Source organism: Carlito syrichta, unplaced genomic scaffold (assembly GCF_000164805.1).
Source record: "Carlito syrichta isolate Samal-C Ts95f unplaced genomic scaffold, Tarsius_syrichta-2.0.1 Scaffold303691, whole genome shotgun sequence".
Taxonomy (NCBI): domain Eukaryota; kingdom Metazoa; phylum Chordata; class Mammalia; order Primates; family Tarsiidae; genus Carlito; species Carlito syrichta.
The window spans coordinates 1-18,450 of NW_007247787.1; the positions used below are offsets into that span (position 1 = coordinate 1).

The 18,450-nt window shown below is 46.2% G+C and overlaps 1 protein-coding gene across 1 annotated transcript in view; it reads left to right on the top strand.

The window, feature by feature from the left end:
* Positions 1-1,946: 1,946 nt before the first annotated feature.
* Positions 1,947-18,450, top strand: part of MOV10L1 (Mov10 RISC complex RNA helicase like 1) — a gene marked incomplete at its 5' end in the record, with an annotated part of 76,651 nt that continues 60,147 nt past the window's right edge. The window contains 6 exons of the mRNA XM_021712891.1: positions 1,947-2,131; positions 10,357-10,519; positions 14,309-14,421; positions 15,591-15,778; positions 17,429-17,572; positions 17,857-18,068. Of these exons, the coding sequence (XP_021568566.1) occupies positions 1,947-2,131; positions 10,357-10,519; positions 14,309-14,421; positions 15,591-15,778; positions 17,429-17,572; positions 17,857-18,068 (1,005 nt within the window). The remainder of the gene's footprint in view (positions 2,132-10,356; positions 10,520-14,308; positions 14,422-15,590; positions 15,779-17,428; positions 17,573-17,856; positions 18,069-18,450) is intronic.

An 18,450-nucleotide genomic window follows, 5' to 3' on the forward strand; every position in this document is an offset into this window, starting at 1 on the left:
TTTTATGGCTGCGTAGTATTCCATCATGTATATGTACCACATTTTTTTAATCCAGTCCTCTTTTGATGGGCAGCATGGTTGTTTCCAGGTTCTTGCTATTGTGAACAACGCTGTGATAAACAAACGTGTGCAGGTATCTTTTTTATAGAGTGATTTGAGTTCTTCAGGGTATATTCCCAGTAGGGGGATTGCGGGATCATATGGAAGGTCGATTTTTAGAGCTTTTAGGAATCGCCACACTGCTTTCCACAGAGGTTGCACTAGTTTACACTCCCACCAACAGTGTAGAAGTGTTCCCTTTTCACCACACCCTCTCCAGCAGCTGTTATTTTTTGAGTTGTTGATAATTGCCATTCTGACTGGAGTTAGGTGGTATCTCAGTGTGGTTTTGATTTGCATCTCCCTGATGATTAGTGAGGTTGAGCATTTCTTCATGTGTTTGTCTTTTTTTTTTCTAAGTTTACTGTAGAGACGAGGGCTCGCCAAGTTGCCCAGGCTGGTCTCGAAGCCCTGGATTCCGGCAGTCCTCTTGTCTCCACCTCCCTGAATGCTGGGATAACAGGCGGGAGTCAACACACCCAGCTTGCTTGCTTGCTTTTCAACCTAGAACTAAGGCATGTCTTTTCCTTGTCATCTATCCTCCTCTTCCTAGCATTACTTAAAAAGGGCCTTTTGACTGTTTTGATTTTGGACATTTGTCTTCTTTTGATCCATGTCACCACTGAATTGTCTTATTCCACCTTGCATTTTTTTATATGCCAGGCAACGTGACCGGAGGGACGTCTCTATGTCTCTTTCTCTTTGTCATCACTATCACTTGCAGTTGTGTGCCTAGAAAGCTCTGACAAACACAACCCAACTGTCTTAAATTGTCCTTTCAGAATTACTGGAATCATGCTCCTCATATCTTGAAATTGTTTTTGAATCCGTCTTCCTAAAGTCCAGGATATACTTAGGGCTCTGGCAGAGTGCCTTCTCCTGAGGTGACTGATGTTTTCTCCCAATTTTTCCTTCTGTATGGGAATTGAATTCACAGTAGTAGTTTCTGAAATTCACCGGAGAAGCCAAAACATCAGAAATGGAGTCACTTGCTGCAGGCAGCAGGCAAAACCATCGTGTCTAGGTGTGCTCATGCCTGTATCACTGATCTTGTAGCCTGGAGCAAGTGGCTGCGTTGATCTGGGCGTCATCCCTAGAACACCTTTCAATGACAGCAGGCACTCCAGCTCCACGCAGCGCTGAGATCCCATGCCTGTTTTGTCACTGGGTGCCCGAGGTTTCTGCTGTGTCTGAAGAGTCACAAGGATGGTGCATGGAGGATTCAGGACCGTGGCTGCTGGAGCTGTTTGGAGCCGTCACTCAATGGCCAAGGCACACGCAACACTTGCTTGCCCAAGCCCTGGACCTCTTCCAGCACCATGCTTGCTGAGCCTGCTGCCACCGCCGGTGCTGGTGGTGAAAGAAACTGTCCATGGTAATAGCAACACGTGTCAGAGACTCCCCAGATGCTGATATAGTTTGCACAACACCCTAAGCTGTGTCAGCCATGCGGAGGTCTGGACGGGCGCTTGGCCACTCAACCCTCCAGCAGCTCTCTGGAGTGGCAACAATTACTGTCTTCATCTTACAGTGGATGATGGGCACAGAGCCGCTAAGGACCTAGTCCACAGTGGTACAAATGGTGGTAGAAAAACTAGGAGTCAAACGCGGGCAGTCTGGCTTTGAATCAGAGCTGTCCTCACTGCGTCCATCACATGTGCCCTTCAGGGAACCTGGGCCATCTGCCTCCAACACCCTATTCCCCAGTGGCATTTCTGTCTCAAGCCCAGCCCGTTAGGTGCCAGGCCCTGATGGATGCTTTGTGCTCTGCCTTTCTGTGACAGGGCTTAACTGTAGCGTGTGCTTGTTTTTGTGGCCAGTATAACCTCATTGTTTACTCATTTCAGGTGACACTAAGTTGAAGACTGTACAGGGTGTCGTGACAAGGTATTGCAGTGATTATGGCATGATTGATGATTTAATCTACTTCTCCAACGATGCTGTGACTGGCAAAGTGCTTCTGAATGTTGGACAGGAAGTTACTGCAGTTGTGGAAGAAAATAAAGTATCGAATGGACTGAAAGCAATCAGAGTAAGTAAAGTCTGAGTTCATGGGGGACATCCTCTCTTCGCCTTGGGGCTTCATGTTCCTTTCCTCGGGTTTAGTTCAACTCCCATGACCCAGTGAAGGGAAAGAAAGTGGAATGGTCCTTCAAGGAGGTGCTTTTATTCTTCATAATTTCTGTTCCAAAGGTTAAGCAGAGGTCCTTGTGAATCATTCCAACGAGATACAAATTGATAATTCAGAAAGTAAAGTTTGCCTATAAAATTATGCCATGGAAAACACAGTAAACAGGTTTATACCTATCTGTCTCAGTGTTCTAAAAAAGTATTGTTAAAACAATAATTATTTTTCATGTAAAAATAGTATTTTATGATATAAATTCATGAAAGTAGAGTTGCTAGGTTAAAGTGTATGTGTGTTTAACAACTTAATGGTTATCATCAAGTTAACATTAATATTATCATACTTATAATGAGAATGACTGTTCCCCAGTGATGACAAGGATGTGGATGGTATCTATCTTTGAAATCTTTGATAATCTAGTAAGTGAAAATGATCTCATAATTTTAATTTGCACTTAAGCCTTACAGTACCTTAACTTTTCACATTTTTATATGAATTATTTTCATGTTCTCTGTCCATTTTTGTTGAGGTCAACTTATTCTCTTATTAAAGGGCTTATATATTAGGGAAACTACAGGGTATTTTAATTGTTTCTTCTTAGAGATGAGGTCTTGCTCTGTCACCCAGGCTAGAGTGTAGTGACATGATCATAGCTCACTGTGGCCGCAAACTCCTGCACTCAAGTGATCCTGTCACTTCAGCCTCCTGAGCAGCTGAGACTACGAGTGTGAACCACCATGCCTGCCAAAATTAAATCTTTTTAAGGAAAATTATTATATGAAAATGTTACAGGAATTTTCCCCAAGACCATTCTTTGACTATTTTGTAGAATTAGGGTTTATGTAGTTAAGTGTGCCTATCTTTTCTGTGTGGGTTTGGACTCTGTAAGATTTTGTAGAGGGGCTTATTTCTCTTCTTTTTTTTCCCCCTGAGTTGCAGTCTCACTCTCTCCCCGCTGGAGGGCAGTGGCACATTCACAGCTCACCACAGCCTTAACCTCCTGAGCTCAGGCGAGTCTCCTGCCTTGGCTTCCCAAGCAGCTGGGACTATAGGCATGTGCCACCATGTCTGGCTGATTTTTTTTTTTTTTTTGGTAGATACATGATCTTGCCATGTTGCCTAGCTTGGTTCACTTTTTTTTTTTTTTTTGAGTTGGAGTCTCACTCTGTCGCCCAGACTAGAGTGCAGTGGCCGCTCCCGGCCACCTCAGCCTCGACCTGCTGGGCTCCGACGATCCTTCTGCCTCAGCCTTGCGAGTAGCCGGAATTACAGGCGCGCGCTACCATGCCCGGCTGATTTTTTGATTTATTGTAGAGATGAGGTCTTGCTGCCCAGGCGGGTCTCGAACCCGCAGGCTCAGGCAATCCACTCACCTCAGCCTCCCAAAGGCGCCGGATTACAGGCTGAGCCACTGAGCCTGGCTTTTTTTTTTTTTTAGTTGGAATCTCACTCTGTCAACCAGGATGGAGTGCAGTGGCATGATTATATCTCATTGCAGCCTTAACCTCCTGGGCTCAGGCAGTCCTCCTGCCTCAGCCTCCCAGGCAGCTGGGACAACAGGCATGTGCCACCTTCCCAGCTAATTTTTTTATTTATTGTAGAGACAGGGTCTCACCAAATTACACAGGCTGGTCTCAAACCCCTGTGCTCAGGCAGTCCTCTTGCCTCTGCCTCCTAAAGGGCTGGGATTACAGGTGTGAGCCACCACACCCGGCCTGGTTCACTTCTTATTAATATTCACTGAGATTTTCATCAGAAAAGTATTTGTTTATTGACATTTAATCTACCTGGATGTGTGTGTGTGTGCGCGCGAGCACGCGTGTGCGCACACAGACTGAAAGAAAGAAACAGACATTTCTTTCCTGTGGCTAGCCAGTCAGCCCACTGAGTCACTCACTCTCCCCTACTGATCTGGAATGAAGCCTGTGTGCGTGTGACTATTGGTCCTAATGCTTGTACCGGGGCCCCATGGTCACTGTGATAGGTGGTAAGCAGGCTTCCCTTCATTATTTGTATTTGCAGATGGAATTTTTCTGGCTCTTCACATGTTCTCGAGGAGTCTTAGAATCTTTCTATTTTTTCTCTTCTGCTCAGATTTATTTTAGATGGCACCGAGTTTATCAATATCATATTGATACTTGGATCATATAGAGTCTTCTCTAACCACAAATTATGTCTGTCCATTTACAAGGGGAGACCCCAAAAAACAATTTATTAATAAAAGATTATATATTCTTACACATTTAAACTTTAGTCAGCTTCAAAGTACTCTGTTTAACACAGTACACCTATTGAGATGCTTTTCCACTGCTCAACAGTTTTTGAACTCGTCAATTTTGATTCCTTTTAGTGTTTCTGCTATTTTTTTGTTTGTTTGTTTCACCTCCTTCACATTGACAAAACATTTCCCTTTGAGGACTTTTTTCATCTGGGGAAACAAAATCCCTCAAGGTAGGATCAGGAGACTAGGGAGGGCAGAGAACAGGGGTCGTGCTGATTTGGGTCAAAAACTACTGAACACTCAGCGCGGTGTGGGCAGCTGTGCATGTGAATCATCCATCATGAAATGGGGAATTGATTGAAAGAATCGGCAAAAAAAAAAAAATATTCACTTACACCAAACACAACCTTTCACAATAACACTGGCTGGTACACTGAGCCAGTGGGTTCCTAGAATACTTACCTAGCAGGGAAAGCCTGTACTACAAGGGGCCCACCCTCCAAAAGACAATCCCAGCTTTTTTGGGGTCCCTCCCTCGTATTGGAGCCTTTCTTTATATTCTTTTTACTCTGCAATAATTTTCTTCATTTAGTCTCTATACATTCCCTAAGTTGATGTTTAAAAATGTTTGTGTTTCTTCCATTGTCAACATAATTTTACATTGTACTTTCAATTTTTTTTCTTCCTATATAGATAGGAAAGCTATTGAATTTTTTAGTGTAATTTGGAATCCAACAAACTTATTGTGCTCTTATTTACTTTATAAAAATGCTTGAGTAGCCGGGCTCGGTGGCTCAGCCTGTAATTCCGCGCCTTTGGGAGACTGAGGTGAGCAGATTGCCTGAGCCCGCGGGTTCAAGACCCGCCTGGGCAGCGAGACCTCATCTCTATAATAAATCAAAAAATCAGTAGCGCATACCTGTAGTTTCGGCTACTTGGAAGGCTGAGGCGGAAGGATCGCCGGAGCCCAGCAGGTCGAGGCTGCGGTGGCCGGGAGCGGCCACTGCACTCCAGTCTGGGCGACAGAGTGAGACTCCAACTCAAAAAAAAAAAAGTGCTTGAGCCAGGCCTGGTGGTGTATGTCTGCAATCCTAGCAACTTGGGAGGCTGAGGTGGAAGGATTGCTTGAGCCCAGGAGTTTGAAGCTGCTGTGAGCTGTGATCATGCCACTACACTCCATCCTGGGTGACAAAGTGAGACCCTGACTCAAAAAAACAATTACTTGAGATGCACCTTGTTAATATTATAGTTAATACTTAATATCATCTTTCTCAATTTAAAAAAATAGTGTATACGTGTAAAAATAAAATAATTTAAACCCTAGAATTGCATTGTTCAGTGTGGTAGCCTCCAGCCACATGCAGCTATTTAAATTTATTAAAACTAAATACAATTTACAGCCAGGCATGGTGGTGCAAATCTATAGTCCCAGCCACTTTGGAGGCTAAGGCAAGAGCACGAATCTCCTTGAGCCCAGGAGTTCAAAATCAGCCTGGGCAGCATGAAGATACCCCATCTCTAAAATTTTTAAAAACTGAATGCAATTTAAAATTAGTTCTTCAATTCCATTGGCCACATTTCAAGTGCTAAATGGTAAATGTAGCTAGCGCATACCAAATTGGGCGGCACAAAGTCCTTGGATAGCTCTGGTCTAGATGCTGCAAAATGAAAGGCATGTGCCTGTAGTCCCAGCTACTCAGGAGGCTGAAAAAGAAGGATCACTTGAGCCCAGGAATTCAAGGTCACAGTGAGATATGATCATGCCACTGTACTCCAGCCTGGTGACAGCGAGGCTCTGGCTCTAACAAATAAGAAAGAAAGAAAACTTAAAATGGAAACATTGCTTATGAGACTCATCCTGATCCTGGAGATGCTAAAATGTGGGAAAAGGAGCATCTGGGTATCTGGTCCTATTGGTTGTTGGCTATCATTTGCTTGTTCCCATTTTTGTCATGGTGTAGAGTGTTCATTTCTACTCACAATTGTTGTGGTGGCTCACGCCTGTAATTCCAGCACTTTGGGAGGCAAAGGCAAGAAGATTGCCTGAGCCCAGGAGTTCGAGACCAGCCTGGGCAACTTGGCAAGACCTCATTTCTACAATAAATCAAAATTATTAACCAGGCATGGTAGCGCACACCATAGTTCCAGCTACTGAGGTGGAAGGATCGCCCAAGCCCAGCAGGTTGAGGCTGCAGTGGCCGTGAGCGTGCCACTGCACTCCAGCCCGGGCGACAGAGTGAGACTCCAACTCAAAAATATATATATGTATGTAAACCAGTAATCAAGTTTTCAAGTACTTTTAGCATCTTGCAAATGGGCCTGTTGTTTTTGCTCAGTATTGATGTGGTGAAAAATGTGAGAATGATCCCATATCATTTTTATCATGTACCAGTCAGTGGCACTAAGTACGTTCATGTTGTTTGTGCAGCTGTCACTACAATCCACCTTCAGAGTTTTTTCCGCATCCCAGTAGAAACTCTCTGCCTGTTACACAGTCATTCAGTGTTTTACTTTCTGTCTCTAGGAATTGCCCCCTTCTAAGTACTTCATATGTGGAATCATACAGTATCCATCCTTTTTGTGTCTGGCCTTTTTGACTTAGCTTCATGTTTCCAAGGTTCATAAATGTAGTATGCATTAAAAGTTTGTTCCTCTTGACTTCTGAATAACATTCCATCCTGTGGACTCATCACAGTTGGTGTCTCCATCTGTTGATTGACACTGGGTTGTCATTTGCATTTTGGCTGTTGTAAATAATGCTGTTAAGAACAAGTGTCTGTTTGAGTCCTTGTTTTCAGTTCTTCTTGGGATATACCTAGGAATGGGATCGCTGGGTCATATAGTCATTCTGTGCTTAGCTTTTTAGGAACTAACATTTTTCCACAGCAGTGGCACCGTTTTATGTTCCCACCAGCACTGCACGAAGTTTCCACTTTCTCTACATCCTTGTCAGCACTTGCGGTTTTCTTTCTTATTTTTGACAGTAACCGTTCCTAGTGGATGTGAAGTAGTTTTATTTGCATTTCCCTAATGATTAGTGACTTGGACTTTTTTTCATGTGGTTATTGGCCATCTGTATATCTTTTTTGGAGAAATGTTTATTGAGATCCTTTTGCTTGTTTTTAAATTGAGTTATTTATTTGTTGAATTGTAGGAATTCTTTACTAAATCTATATAGTAATCTCTTATCAGATATATGATTTGCCAATATTTTCTCTCATTCTGTGGTTGTCTTTTCACACTATTATTATTGTTGTTGTTGTTATTATTATTATTAGTAGTAGTAGTAGTGAGACAGTATTGCCTAGGCTGGAGCATAGTACCACAGTCATGGCTCATCTTAGCCTCAGACTCCTGGACTCAAGTGATCCTCCTGCCTCAGCCTCCTGAGTAACTGGGACTACAGGCACATGATGACACCTGGCTAAGTTTTAATTTTTTTTTTTTTGGTAGCGATGGGGTCTCACCATGTTGCCCAGGCTGATCTTGAACTCCTGACCTCAAGCAATTCTCCCACCTTGGCCTCCCAAAATGCTGGGATTACAGGCATGAGCCGTCATGCCCAGTCTTCACTTTCTTGGTAGTATCCTTTAATGCACAAAAACTTTAAGTTTTAATGAAGTCAAACTTGTCTTTTTTTTTTTAATTGCCTGTACTTTTTATCCACACTTGAGAAAACATTGACTAATCCAAGATCATGAAGATTTCCCCCAGTGTTTTCTACTGAGACTTTTATAGGTTTAGCTCTTAAATTTGTCTTTGGTCCATTTTGAGTTAATTTTTGTATGTGTATATAACAAGCATCCAGAGTCATTCTTTTGCATGTGGATATCATTGCTTTTTGTGTGTGTATGTGTCAGGGTCTCACTGTCACCCAGGCTGAAGTGCAGTGGTGTGATCACGGCTTACTGCAGCCTCCAATACCTGGGTTCACGTGATCCTTTCACTTAACCTCCCAAGTAGCCAGGACTACAGGCATGTGGCACCGCGCCTGGCTAATTTCTGAATTTTTTTGTAACGGTGAGGTCTCACTATGTTACCCAGGCTGCAAAACTCAATCAACCACATGTGCAAGGGTTTATTTCTGAGCTCTCCATTTTATTTCTTGCTCTACATTTCCATCTTTAAACCAGTGCTACATTTGTTTGATGACTGTAGCTTTGTAGGACATTTGAAATCAGAAGGCCTGAGACCTCCAATTTTCATTCCTTTTCAAGACTGTTTTGGCTATCTGGGGTCCCTTGAGATTCCATATGAATTTTAGGATGGGTTTTTCTATTTATGCAAAAGCACACAGATAGGATTTTATAGGAATTACATTGAATTTGTAGATCACTTTGCATAGTACAGTCGTCTTAACATTATGAAGTCTTCCAACTCATGAACATAGATGTCTTTCCATTTATTTAGGTCTTTAATTTCATTTATCAATGTTTTGTAGTTTTTATTTTGCAAGTCTTCCATCTCCTTCATTAACTTAATTCCTAAGTATTCTATTTCTTTCTTTTTTTTTTTTGAGTTGGAGTCTCACTCAGTTGCCCAGACTGGAGTGCAGTGGCCGCTCCCAGCCACCGCAGCCTTGACCTGCTGGGCTCTGGCGATCCTTCCGCCTCAGCCTTGCGAGTAGCCGGAATGACAGGCACATGCTACCACGCCCGGCTGATTTTTTTATTTATTGTAGAGATGAGGTCTCGCTGCCCAGGTGGGTCTTGAACCCGCGGGCTCAGGCAATCCACTCACCTCAGCCTCCCAAAGGCACGGGATTACAGGCTGAGCCACCAAGCCCGGCTTCTGTTTCTTTCTTATGCTGTTGTAAATGGAATTGTTTTTCTTGGTTTCCTTTTTGGTTTCTTCATTGAAGGTGTATGGAAATAAAACTGATTTTTGTATGTTGACTTTGTATCCTCCTACTTTGGTGAATTAACTCATTTATTAGCTCTAACCATTTTTTGTGTGTGGAATCTTCTTTTTTTTTTTTTTTTGAGTTGGAGTCTCACTCTGTCACCCAGACTGGAGTGCAGTGGCCGGTCCCGGCCACCACAGCCTCGCCTGTTGGGCTCCGGCGATCCTTCCGCCTCAGCCTTCTGAGTAGCCGGGATTACAGGGGCGCGCTACGACACCCGGCTGATTTTTTGATTTATTGTAGAGATGAGGTCTTGCCTGCCCAGGCGGGTCTCGAACCCGCGGGCTCAGGCAGTCCACTCACCTCAGCCTCCCAAAGGCGCAGGATTACAGGCTGAGCCACCGAGCCCGGCAGTGTGTGGAATCTTTAGAATCTTCTAAGATGATGCCATCTGTGAGCAGAGAGAATTTTACTTGCTTCTTTGGCAATTTGGTTGTCTTGAGGTGAGAGTGGGCATCCTTGCCTTGTTCCTGATATTAGGGGGAAGGCTTTCAGCCTTTCACCACCAAGTGTGGTGTTTGTTGTGGATTTTTTCATTTATGGCCGTGTCGCATTGAGGAAGTTTTCTATTCCTAGTTTTATTGAGTATATTGTGAAAAGATGTTGGATTTTGCCAAATGCTTGTTTTTGCCTCCGTTGAGATAATCGTGTAATATTTTTCCTTTATCCTACCATTTTCACATGGGATTGCTGTAGACTTGATGTTGGGTCCCCTCACAGTTCATATGTTGAAACCCTAACCCCCAGTGTGATGTGATTAAGTGGATTTGGCAGGTGATCGGATCACGAAGGTGAAGCCCTTGTGAAGCCCACCCCAGAGAACTCCTTTGCTTTCATCACTTGAGGGCACAGTGAGCAGACGCCATCCGTGGACAGGAAGGAGAACTGCTGGTGCCCCACTGTCTAACGTCCAACCCTGATGGAGGAAAGCAAGCATCCTGGCCTGTCATTGATTTTTCTTACAGTCCTCAAATTGTGATCTAAAAAGTGGTTTGTCTGTCTTAGGTGGAAGCTATCTCTGATAAATGGGAAGATGACAGCAAAAACCATGGCAGAGGGCTGTTGGACTCCAGTCCCCGCATGTTGATTGGCTGTGTGACTTCCCTGATGGAGGGCGCTGGCTACATCAGTCAGACCACATACTTCTCTCTGAAGAGTGTGTGTGAAGGTATGCTAGCGGGGTCTCTGTTTCATTCTTGATATTAGGCTTTGTGTCTTTTACTACTGTTTTTTGTGCATAGAGGCAGACTCTCACTGTCACCCAGGCTGGAGTGCAGTGGCACCATCATGGCTCACTGCAACCTCGACCTCCTGGGCCTCAGTCCTCCTGCCTCAGCCTCCTGAGTAGCTGGGACTGCAGGCATGTGCCACCTTGTCTGGCTAGATTCTTAATTTCTATTTTGTAGAAACGAGGCCTCGGTGTGTTGCCCAGGCTGGTCTCAAACTCCTGGCCTCAAGCAATCCTCCCACCTTAGCCTCAGAAAGCACTGGGATTACAGGCGTGAGCCACCATGCCTGGCCGAGGGTTTGTGTCTTTTAAATAATTTGTATGGATTGCATTTGAGATGACTACACTCATGCATCATTGAAAGGGTCAGATCTGGGCAAGCTGTAGTTGTTGAGAGGGTTTGGGACTAGTATACCTTCTCTAGGTGCTGGCTTCACATAGAGGCTCTCAGATGTTGGGTAGATTTTGGGCCTGGGGTGGGGGGAATCACTGTTTAAACTTGTGCTTTCATGTTTTTATGTGCATTAATTGAATGCAGGTACTAATTTCTGGTTAGTTGTTCCTTCCATACAATTATTGAGTTACTAATGTAAGTCAATGGTACTACAGGTACACAGAGGTATTGTTGTTTCTAAAGTATTTCAGATGTTTAAAATAGGGCTTGGGTATAACCTTACACCTAAGAGTACATACTCATTTTTAATTGCATTTGTTTTTACCTGACCCAAGGTTTTATTTTTATGCCTAAATAAAGTATTTCTCAGTGCCCTTGATGAGTTTAATTCGGCAGCTATGTACTGGGCACCTGCTGCCCCTGGTGGTGCAGTTTGAGACCAGCGTAGGCAATATAGTGAGAACTCATCTCTACCAAAAACCCCAAAATTAGCTGGGCGTGGTGGCACCTGTATTCCCAGCTATTGAGGCTGAGGTGGAAGCACCTGAGCCCAGAGGTCGAGGCCGCAGTGAGCCGTGATCCTGCCACTCTCCCACCTGGGCGATGGAGGGAACCCCCCGACTCAGAAAGATAGCGTAAGAAAGACTTCCTGAAGGAGCCTTCACACAAGTTGGAATATTCTCAACTGCAGTCTTAGAGTTTCAGCATTACTTTATATATACCGTTGGAGCTCCTAGGATCTGATTGTTCACTTCCCCCATTGCTTTTCCGCCTTCTTGTTTACGAGTCTTGTTTTCAGTGACTGCAGTTTGCAAGAGGCATCAAAAGCTGAAGATGTTTGGCTCTATCTTATGAAATACTTAAGTGAAAGATTTTCAGTTGATTTTGGACAAAGTGTAAACAGAAATTAGAGGTTTCACTTAAAAAATATAAAAGGATCCCATCCTAGTACTCAAGTAGATTTACTGAATTGTTCCTCAGGTCCAAGTGTCTGTACAAGCCAGGTGGTAAAGGCACAAAGGGAATTCAGGGCTGCCGGGCCTGAGGGTGTGCGTGTCGTGGCCATGAGCTTTGTCACAGAGGTTCTGTAGTTCAGGTGCCCATGTGTGCTGGCAGAGTGCCACTGCCACCACTGGCTCTCCTGCTGGCTGGACATGTCAGCAGGCGGGAGCACAGGCTATGTGGGCCCCACCTCGCTCCTGTGCATTCTGCTCCAAGGCTGCTGCACATGGAGAAAGCGCATTTGTTGCGCAGTGCTGTGTTCCAGCCAAACCCTGCCATCACTGTAAAAACAAATGTTTTTGTCTCCGTGTTGGGTTTTTAAACCAGATTTACGGTAGCATTTATGATCATGCCCAATATTTCTTTTTTAGTAGAATGCTTTTCTGAAATCTTTGATTGCATGATTCTGATGGAAGCACACTTGTTTCAACTTGTTTAACTTTTTTTAGCTGTTTGTGGAACCAGCACATTAACAGCTATTGCATCACTTTCCGTGTATGTCCAAGAAATTTTGGAATAAAAAATTAGTGAAATTATGTTAAACAATTATGTAATAAATGAGGGCATGGTTTACAAAATACCACATAAATGCACCTCTGTAGCCGCACATGTTACATTGTGATTTTATGACACAGGATTCTCAAAACAGCACCTGACATTGAAGGTGAGGCCCTGCCAGCTTGTCCTTTCTGTGTTGAGATGGTCGGTGGCTTCACCCTGGCTCCTGTGTTTGATGTGGGTGTTGGATGTAGATGGCAGCAGATACTTGGGCTCAGTTTTGTGTTCACCATCTTACTAGAGAAACAGATGCAGGATTTAACTATGCCCTTTTGTTTCTTGAGCCTTTAAAAAAAAATTTTTTTTGAGTCAGAGTCTCACTCTTGCCCAGGCTGGAGTGCAGTGGCATGCTTCCGGCCACCACAGCCTCGACCTGCTGGGCTCAGGCGATCCTTCTGCTTCAGCCTTTCAAATAGCTGTAACTACAGATACATGCCACCACACCTGGCTAGTAGAGACGAGGTCTCACCAAGTTGCCCAGGCTGGTCTCAAACCCCTAGACTCAGGCAGTCCTCTCGCCTCAGCCTCCCAAGGTGCTGGGATGACAGGTAACTTACTGTGCTTGGCCTTTTTGAGCCTATTATTGCTAGTGTGTTTATTGCAAAATAACAAAAGGTCGTAACTGGTTGTGGCTTCCCATCCTGTACCACAGCAGGCCTATGCAGGCCAGCTCTCTGTTCTCTTGGTACAGCTTGGCCACTTCTCATCACTGAGCCTGCAGTTTCTCACCAGCCCCACCTGCGGGAGGCCCTGTGGCATTGTAGCAGGAAAAATAGAGAGATCGTGACCGAGACTATTATAGGAAGTGGCACTTTATTATGCTGGCTAGCACAGCTGCCCAAGAATTTAATGCGTCCAATTCGAGTGCCCCAGAATAGGAGACCTGGGGTCTTATACCCTTGTTTAGGTAAGGGAGGGGGGTTGTGTTGAGTGATTACATATTTCCTTTGGAATCTTACAAGGTTGTACTCAGTAAAATCAGATTTTTCAAAGAACAAATGGTTTCCAGGAACTGCAGGCTTGTAAACTGTCAACTTCAGAAGGGGGGTTTTTGGATAAGTCTGTGAATTAGCCACTCTTTTTGCATATCCATTAAATGGCTAGTCTTTGGGTCATTTGGCCTTTCCCAAACAAAACCTGCCTGGAGCCCGGGCAGGCCTTTAAAGTTGCAACTTGCCTTTCAAAAGTAAATACCTTTAACTGCTATCAACTCCTTTCCTGCCCTGGGCTAATGATTGCCATGAGGCCAACTGCTGATCCTGAACCAGCTACATGTTTCTGTGTTTATTCACTCAATTATACAAGAAATATATTTGACCATTTGCCGCATCCTGCCACATCATCTCATGTCCGGCAGCGTGGCATGGACCACAGCACAGCTCTCTAGCATGGCAAGGGACTGGCTGGGGCATTGAGTGTCCCACCCCTGAGCTGGGGTACCTGAGTGCATGGAGGTGATACAAACACTGTCCTGGGAAGGGAGCGAGCACTACCGCCTGCCTCAGGTATGCCATGGTAATCTACCTCTGCACAGACACCTGCCTCTTCGGATCTAGAGGTGTGAGTTCAAGTTCTCCAGTTCAGCTCATCCCACTGCAGTGGCTGACACTCCTTCGGGGGCTTTAAATGGAGAAATAGGTCTCTCTCGGTAGCAGAAATGGCTTTTGCAGCCATCCAGCTGCATCTCAGATGCAGTGGAAGTAATGGCAACACATTGCAACGGGCAGCTGGCCGTGCTTACTGACATTGCTGTGGCTTTCCCCTGGCCCTTTCAGGCTTCAGGCCCTGCAAGGGGGACTGGGTGGAGGCCGAGTACTGGATCCAGCCCGGCACGTGGAAAAGCGAGGCCACCTCAGTGAAGCCACTGAGGTACAAGCGTGTAGACAAGGTAGCGTGCTCATGAGGGGCTCTCTCTGTTTCCACCAGACCTGCCACTGAGACAGGTCTCAGCCCTGGATTCACCTGGGTGGGTTGGGAACCTGGAAAAATGAAGCTGAGTCTTAGCCAGAAAGGAGCCTGTTCTCGAGAAGGCTCTAGACTGAGTCAGGGTGCTCACGTAATTAAGTTCTAAGGCATGAGGTGGGTGTGGATGTGTTGAAAAGTTCTAAGTCAGGGGTCCTCAAACTTTTAAAACAGAGGCCAGTTCACTGTCCCTCAGACCGTTGGAGGGGTGGACTATAGTTTAAATTAAAAAAAACTGTGAACAAATTCCTATGCACACTGCACATATCTTATTTTGAAGTGAAAAAACAAAACGGGAACAAATACAATATTTAAAATGAAGAACAAGTAAAGTTAATCAACAAACTTACCAGTATTTTAATGGGAACTATGGGCCTGCTTTTGGCTAATAAGATGGTCAATATCCGGTTCCATATTTGTCACTGCTAGTTGTAACAAGTGATGCAAGTGTGCATCAGTTAGTCTAGATCTGGTTGGAGATTTCAGATGTTTCACTCTGGAAAAAGTCTGTTCACAGATATAAGTGCTGCCAAAGATGGTTGCCATTTTGAGTGCATGGTTCCTGAGATTACTGAGAGGAGGAGTCGAGAGACAGAGAGAAGGAGGGGAGTTGGAGAGTGCGACGCACATTCCACACATGTGCACTGCGGGCCGGTGGAGTTGGCTGCTAGGCAGGACAGGCAGCGGCCGGCAAAAACATCCGGTGGGCCAGATAAATGTCCTTGGCGGGCTGCATGTGGCCCGCAGGCCGTAGTTTGAGGACCCCTGTTCTAAGTATTAGAGACTCATTGGAGCGAGTGGGGCGGGCTGTGGGATTTGAACCTCCTGGTAAAAGCTAATGTGTGGGAGGTGGAGGCAGGGGAGGAGGAGGGTTTGTCCAAGGCTGGGAAAACATGAGCGTGGCTGCAACAGGCCCCAGTAGGCTGCCCCTTCCGTTATCTCAGTCTGGCACAAGGCCTCAGGGAACACAGGTGTCAGGCTGGGGCGCAGGCTTTTCTCAGGCCAGGGCTCCAGCCCCGGGGGCCCAGGCATGGGGTCTGGGTGGGCAGGTGTGCAGTGCATGCTGCCCGTGACATGGGGCTGCCCTGCTCTCAGGTCTCTGTCTCCAGCCTCTGCGGGAGGAATGGGGTCCTGGCTGACAGCATCTTCTTCACCTTGGACTCTCTGAAAGTGCCGGCCGGGTACACACCCCAGAGAGACGACGTCGTCAGCGCAGTAGTGGTGGAGAGCAACCAGGCGTGCTACATCTGGAGAGCCCTGTGTATGACCCCTGTGGAAAGGCGGTAATACGAAAGCACTCTGCTTCCTGGGGAGGTGAAAGGCCCAAGGCCAGTATGTTTAAGGAGAGCTCTTTTAATAAGCCAGAACAAGAGGCATCCAGGTCCAGAGTTGGCTGATTGGGGTGGGGGGGATGGTGCCTTCTGGGGGCTTTCAGCCGCCTTTGCGATCGGTTGAAGGTAGAGGTCGGGGCCCCTCTTCATCCTTAATCTTACATTGATGGTTGTCATTTTTGGTAGATTTTAATATCTTGTTCTTTCACATGTTGGCATCTTGAAATGTCTCACATTGGATATAGGGGGTAGTGGGGATTGTCCCCACAGGTTCTGCCTGTAGGTGCCTTGCCTGTGTCTGGACACTTGTTTGGCCATTCAGAGCTCCGTCCCCTTCCCCATGGGACCTGCTTACCATTGGGAGAACACCTTTGGGCCCCCTTGTGGGCAGAGGAGTGAAACTCCTGCCCTTCTAAGATACCCGCCCTCCTCCCCTCAGCAGAGGCCCTGACGCACAGGAGTTCTGCTGTCAGCCGACCTGCTGTCTGCTGTTCCTGGAGTGCTGGGAAATAAGACAGGACAGGGATGCTGTGGCCACACCTCTTCCCTGTGTCTGGATCGGGTCCCCAGGCTTCCTGTCTGTTCTATGACCTCATCTCCAGGCAGAGGCCATGGAGTCCCCTTTTTGCCTGGGATCTGGTGGCCAGGCCTTCCTGAGGAGTTTCCAGGTGTTAGAAACACTCACATCATAAACAGGCATCCCTTACTGAAGAAGCCTGTTCCCTGTGGCACTGCTGTTCTTTTCGTTCCCATCAGGTCTGCTGACTGGGAGTGGAGGCTGCGGTGCGGGGAGGATGGGGCAGCTACTGTTCTCCACACAGTTCCTGCAGGCAACTCCCTGTGCACAGACCGGCAGCCCAGAGCAGCCATGCAGCCAGCGTCCACTCCCCCTGCCCCCGGGGTCTCCCTCCCATGAACTAAGCAAACCCCTCTGTTTTGGGTCCTGCTGTCATCTCCCCTGGCCTGGCAAATGCTTTGGACTGTGGCACCCACACACCTGGGCACCTGTGGAGGGTATGGGGTGCAAGGTTGGCGGGGGCACGTTCTGAGGCAGTTTTCTCAGTGGAGCTGCAGGCCACTGAGGAGGTCTCTGGAGGAGCCCTAGCTGCTATCTGGAGGTGTCAGGAGAAGAGGGGAAGTAACTGGGCCCATTCTGAGGGAGGCCTCATTTTCTAAAGAGGAAAACTTCTTGTTTGATTGTATTCAAGCACTCCAAAGCAACAGAACTCTTTCCAAGTGCAAGTTTTGTGGAACCTGATGTGTGAAGCCATGGCTGGCTGGCTGGCTGACTGGCTGGCTGGCTCCCTGGCTCCCTGGCTCCCTCCCTCCCTCCCAGGCAGCCCAGGGCTGGGGAGAGAGGCTCAGGGGAGCAGCCAGGGCAGTTCTCAGAGTCACGACTTCCACACGCCCCTGTGCTGCCCACTTTCCTTTGACTTGTGGGATTGTCGCCGATGTCTTCATTCTGAGGATGTGCCTCCCTCCTAGAAGCTCTGGATCTGGTGGAGGCTCTGCCCATGGGGGCGGCTCCCTGTCCTCTGGGGCCAGGGTAGGCTGGAAGGGCAGTGGCGCTGAAGGGACACCTTTCTTTGGCACTTTTTTCAGAGGCTCTGCTCCCGTTGTTGAGACTGAGGAAGAGTCCTATGGAGCCTTTTTATTGAAAAACAAAGGTGATGTTGAAGTTACAAAGATGACACATTTTGGGACACTGAAGGAAGGAGGAAGTAAAATGGTGGTGATCTGGATAGAGTAAGTTTAAATAAAGTTGCACTCATGGCTTTTAAGCTGTGATCTAAGAATTACTGTGGAGCCAACTTTTCTTTGCCCGTTTATTTTTCCCAGGAGGGCTGGAGGGGGAAGCCCTAGAATCTTTTCAAGCATTTTTATCCCAAGATGTCCTTTTTACTTACATTCGTAAAAGTGTTTGCAATAGCCATTTTCTAGGCTGAATTCTGTGTTTTACTGAATACTGTGACTGAATACTTTGGCTTCAGAGATCTTGTCTGTGTTCATGGCTAATTTTCTTTTTCTAGGAATAAAGGAAACATTCCTCAAAACTTGGTCAGCTGTAAACTGGCTGGCTGGGATAAATCTAAACAATTCAGATTCCAGACGCTAGATAAAGGCCAGAAGGAGAAGAACTTATCAGATGAAAATATTAACTCTTTAAATAGCTACAGAAAATGCAAAACCCATCAGACATCAGAGAGCAGTTTGGGGAACACCAAAGGAGCCTCTCCAGGTAGTAGAACATTTCAGTGTCACCGTGAGAGGTCACAAGCTAGGGCCTGTGACACTGGGCGGGGCAGCAGGTGCGTAACACCCAGCCCCCACAGCGCTTTGTGCTCTGAACTCTGGCCTGTGAACCCCTCTCCTCTCATGTACCAAGAAGTGCCTCAAATAGTGGCTGTTTCCTGAATGTTTGTCAGTCAGGGAGAGATGGCCAAGGGCTGTTTAGGGACTATGCAGCGTGTCCCTATGCAATAGGACAGTCTGTGGTTCTGTCCGTCTCCTACTTGTGACTGTTTTCTCTGTTTCTCTTCTTGTCGTCACTGTCTAGAGCTTTGCCCAGTGTTTTTGTGTGCATCTATTTTCGTGTGGTGTGTGTGTGTGTGTGTGTGTGTGTG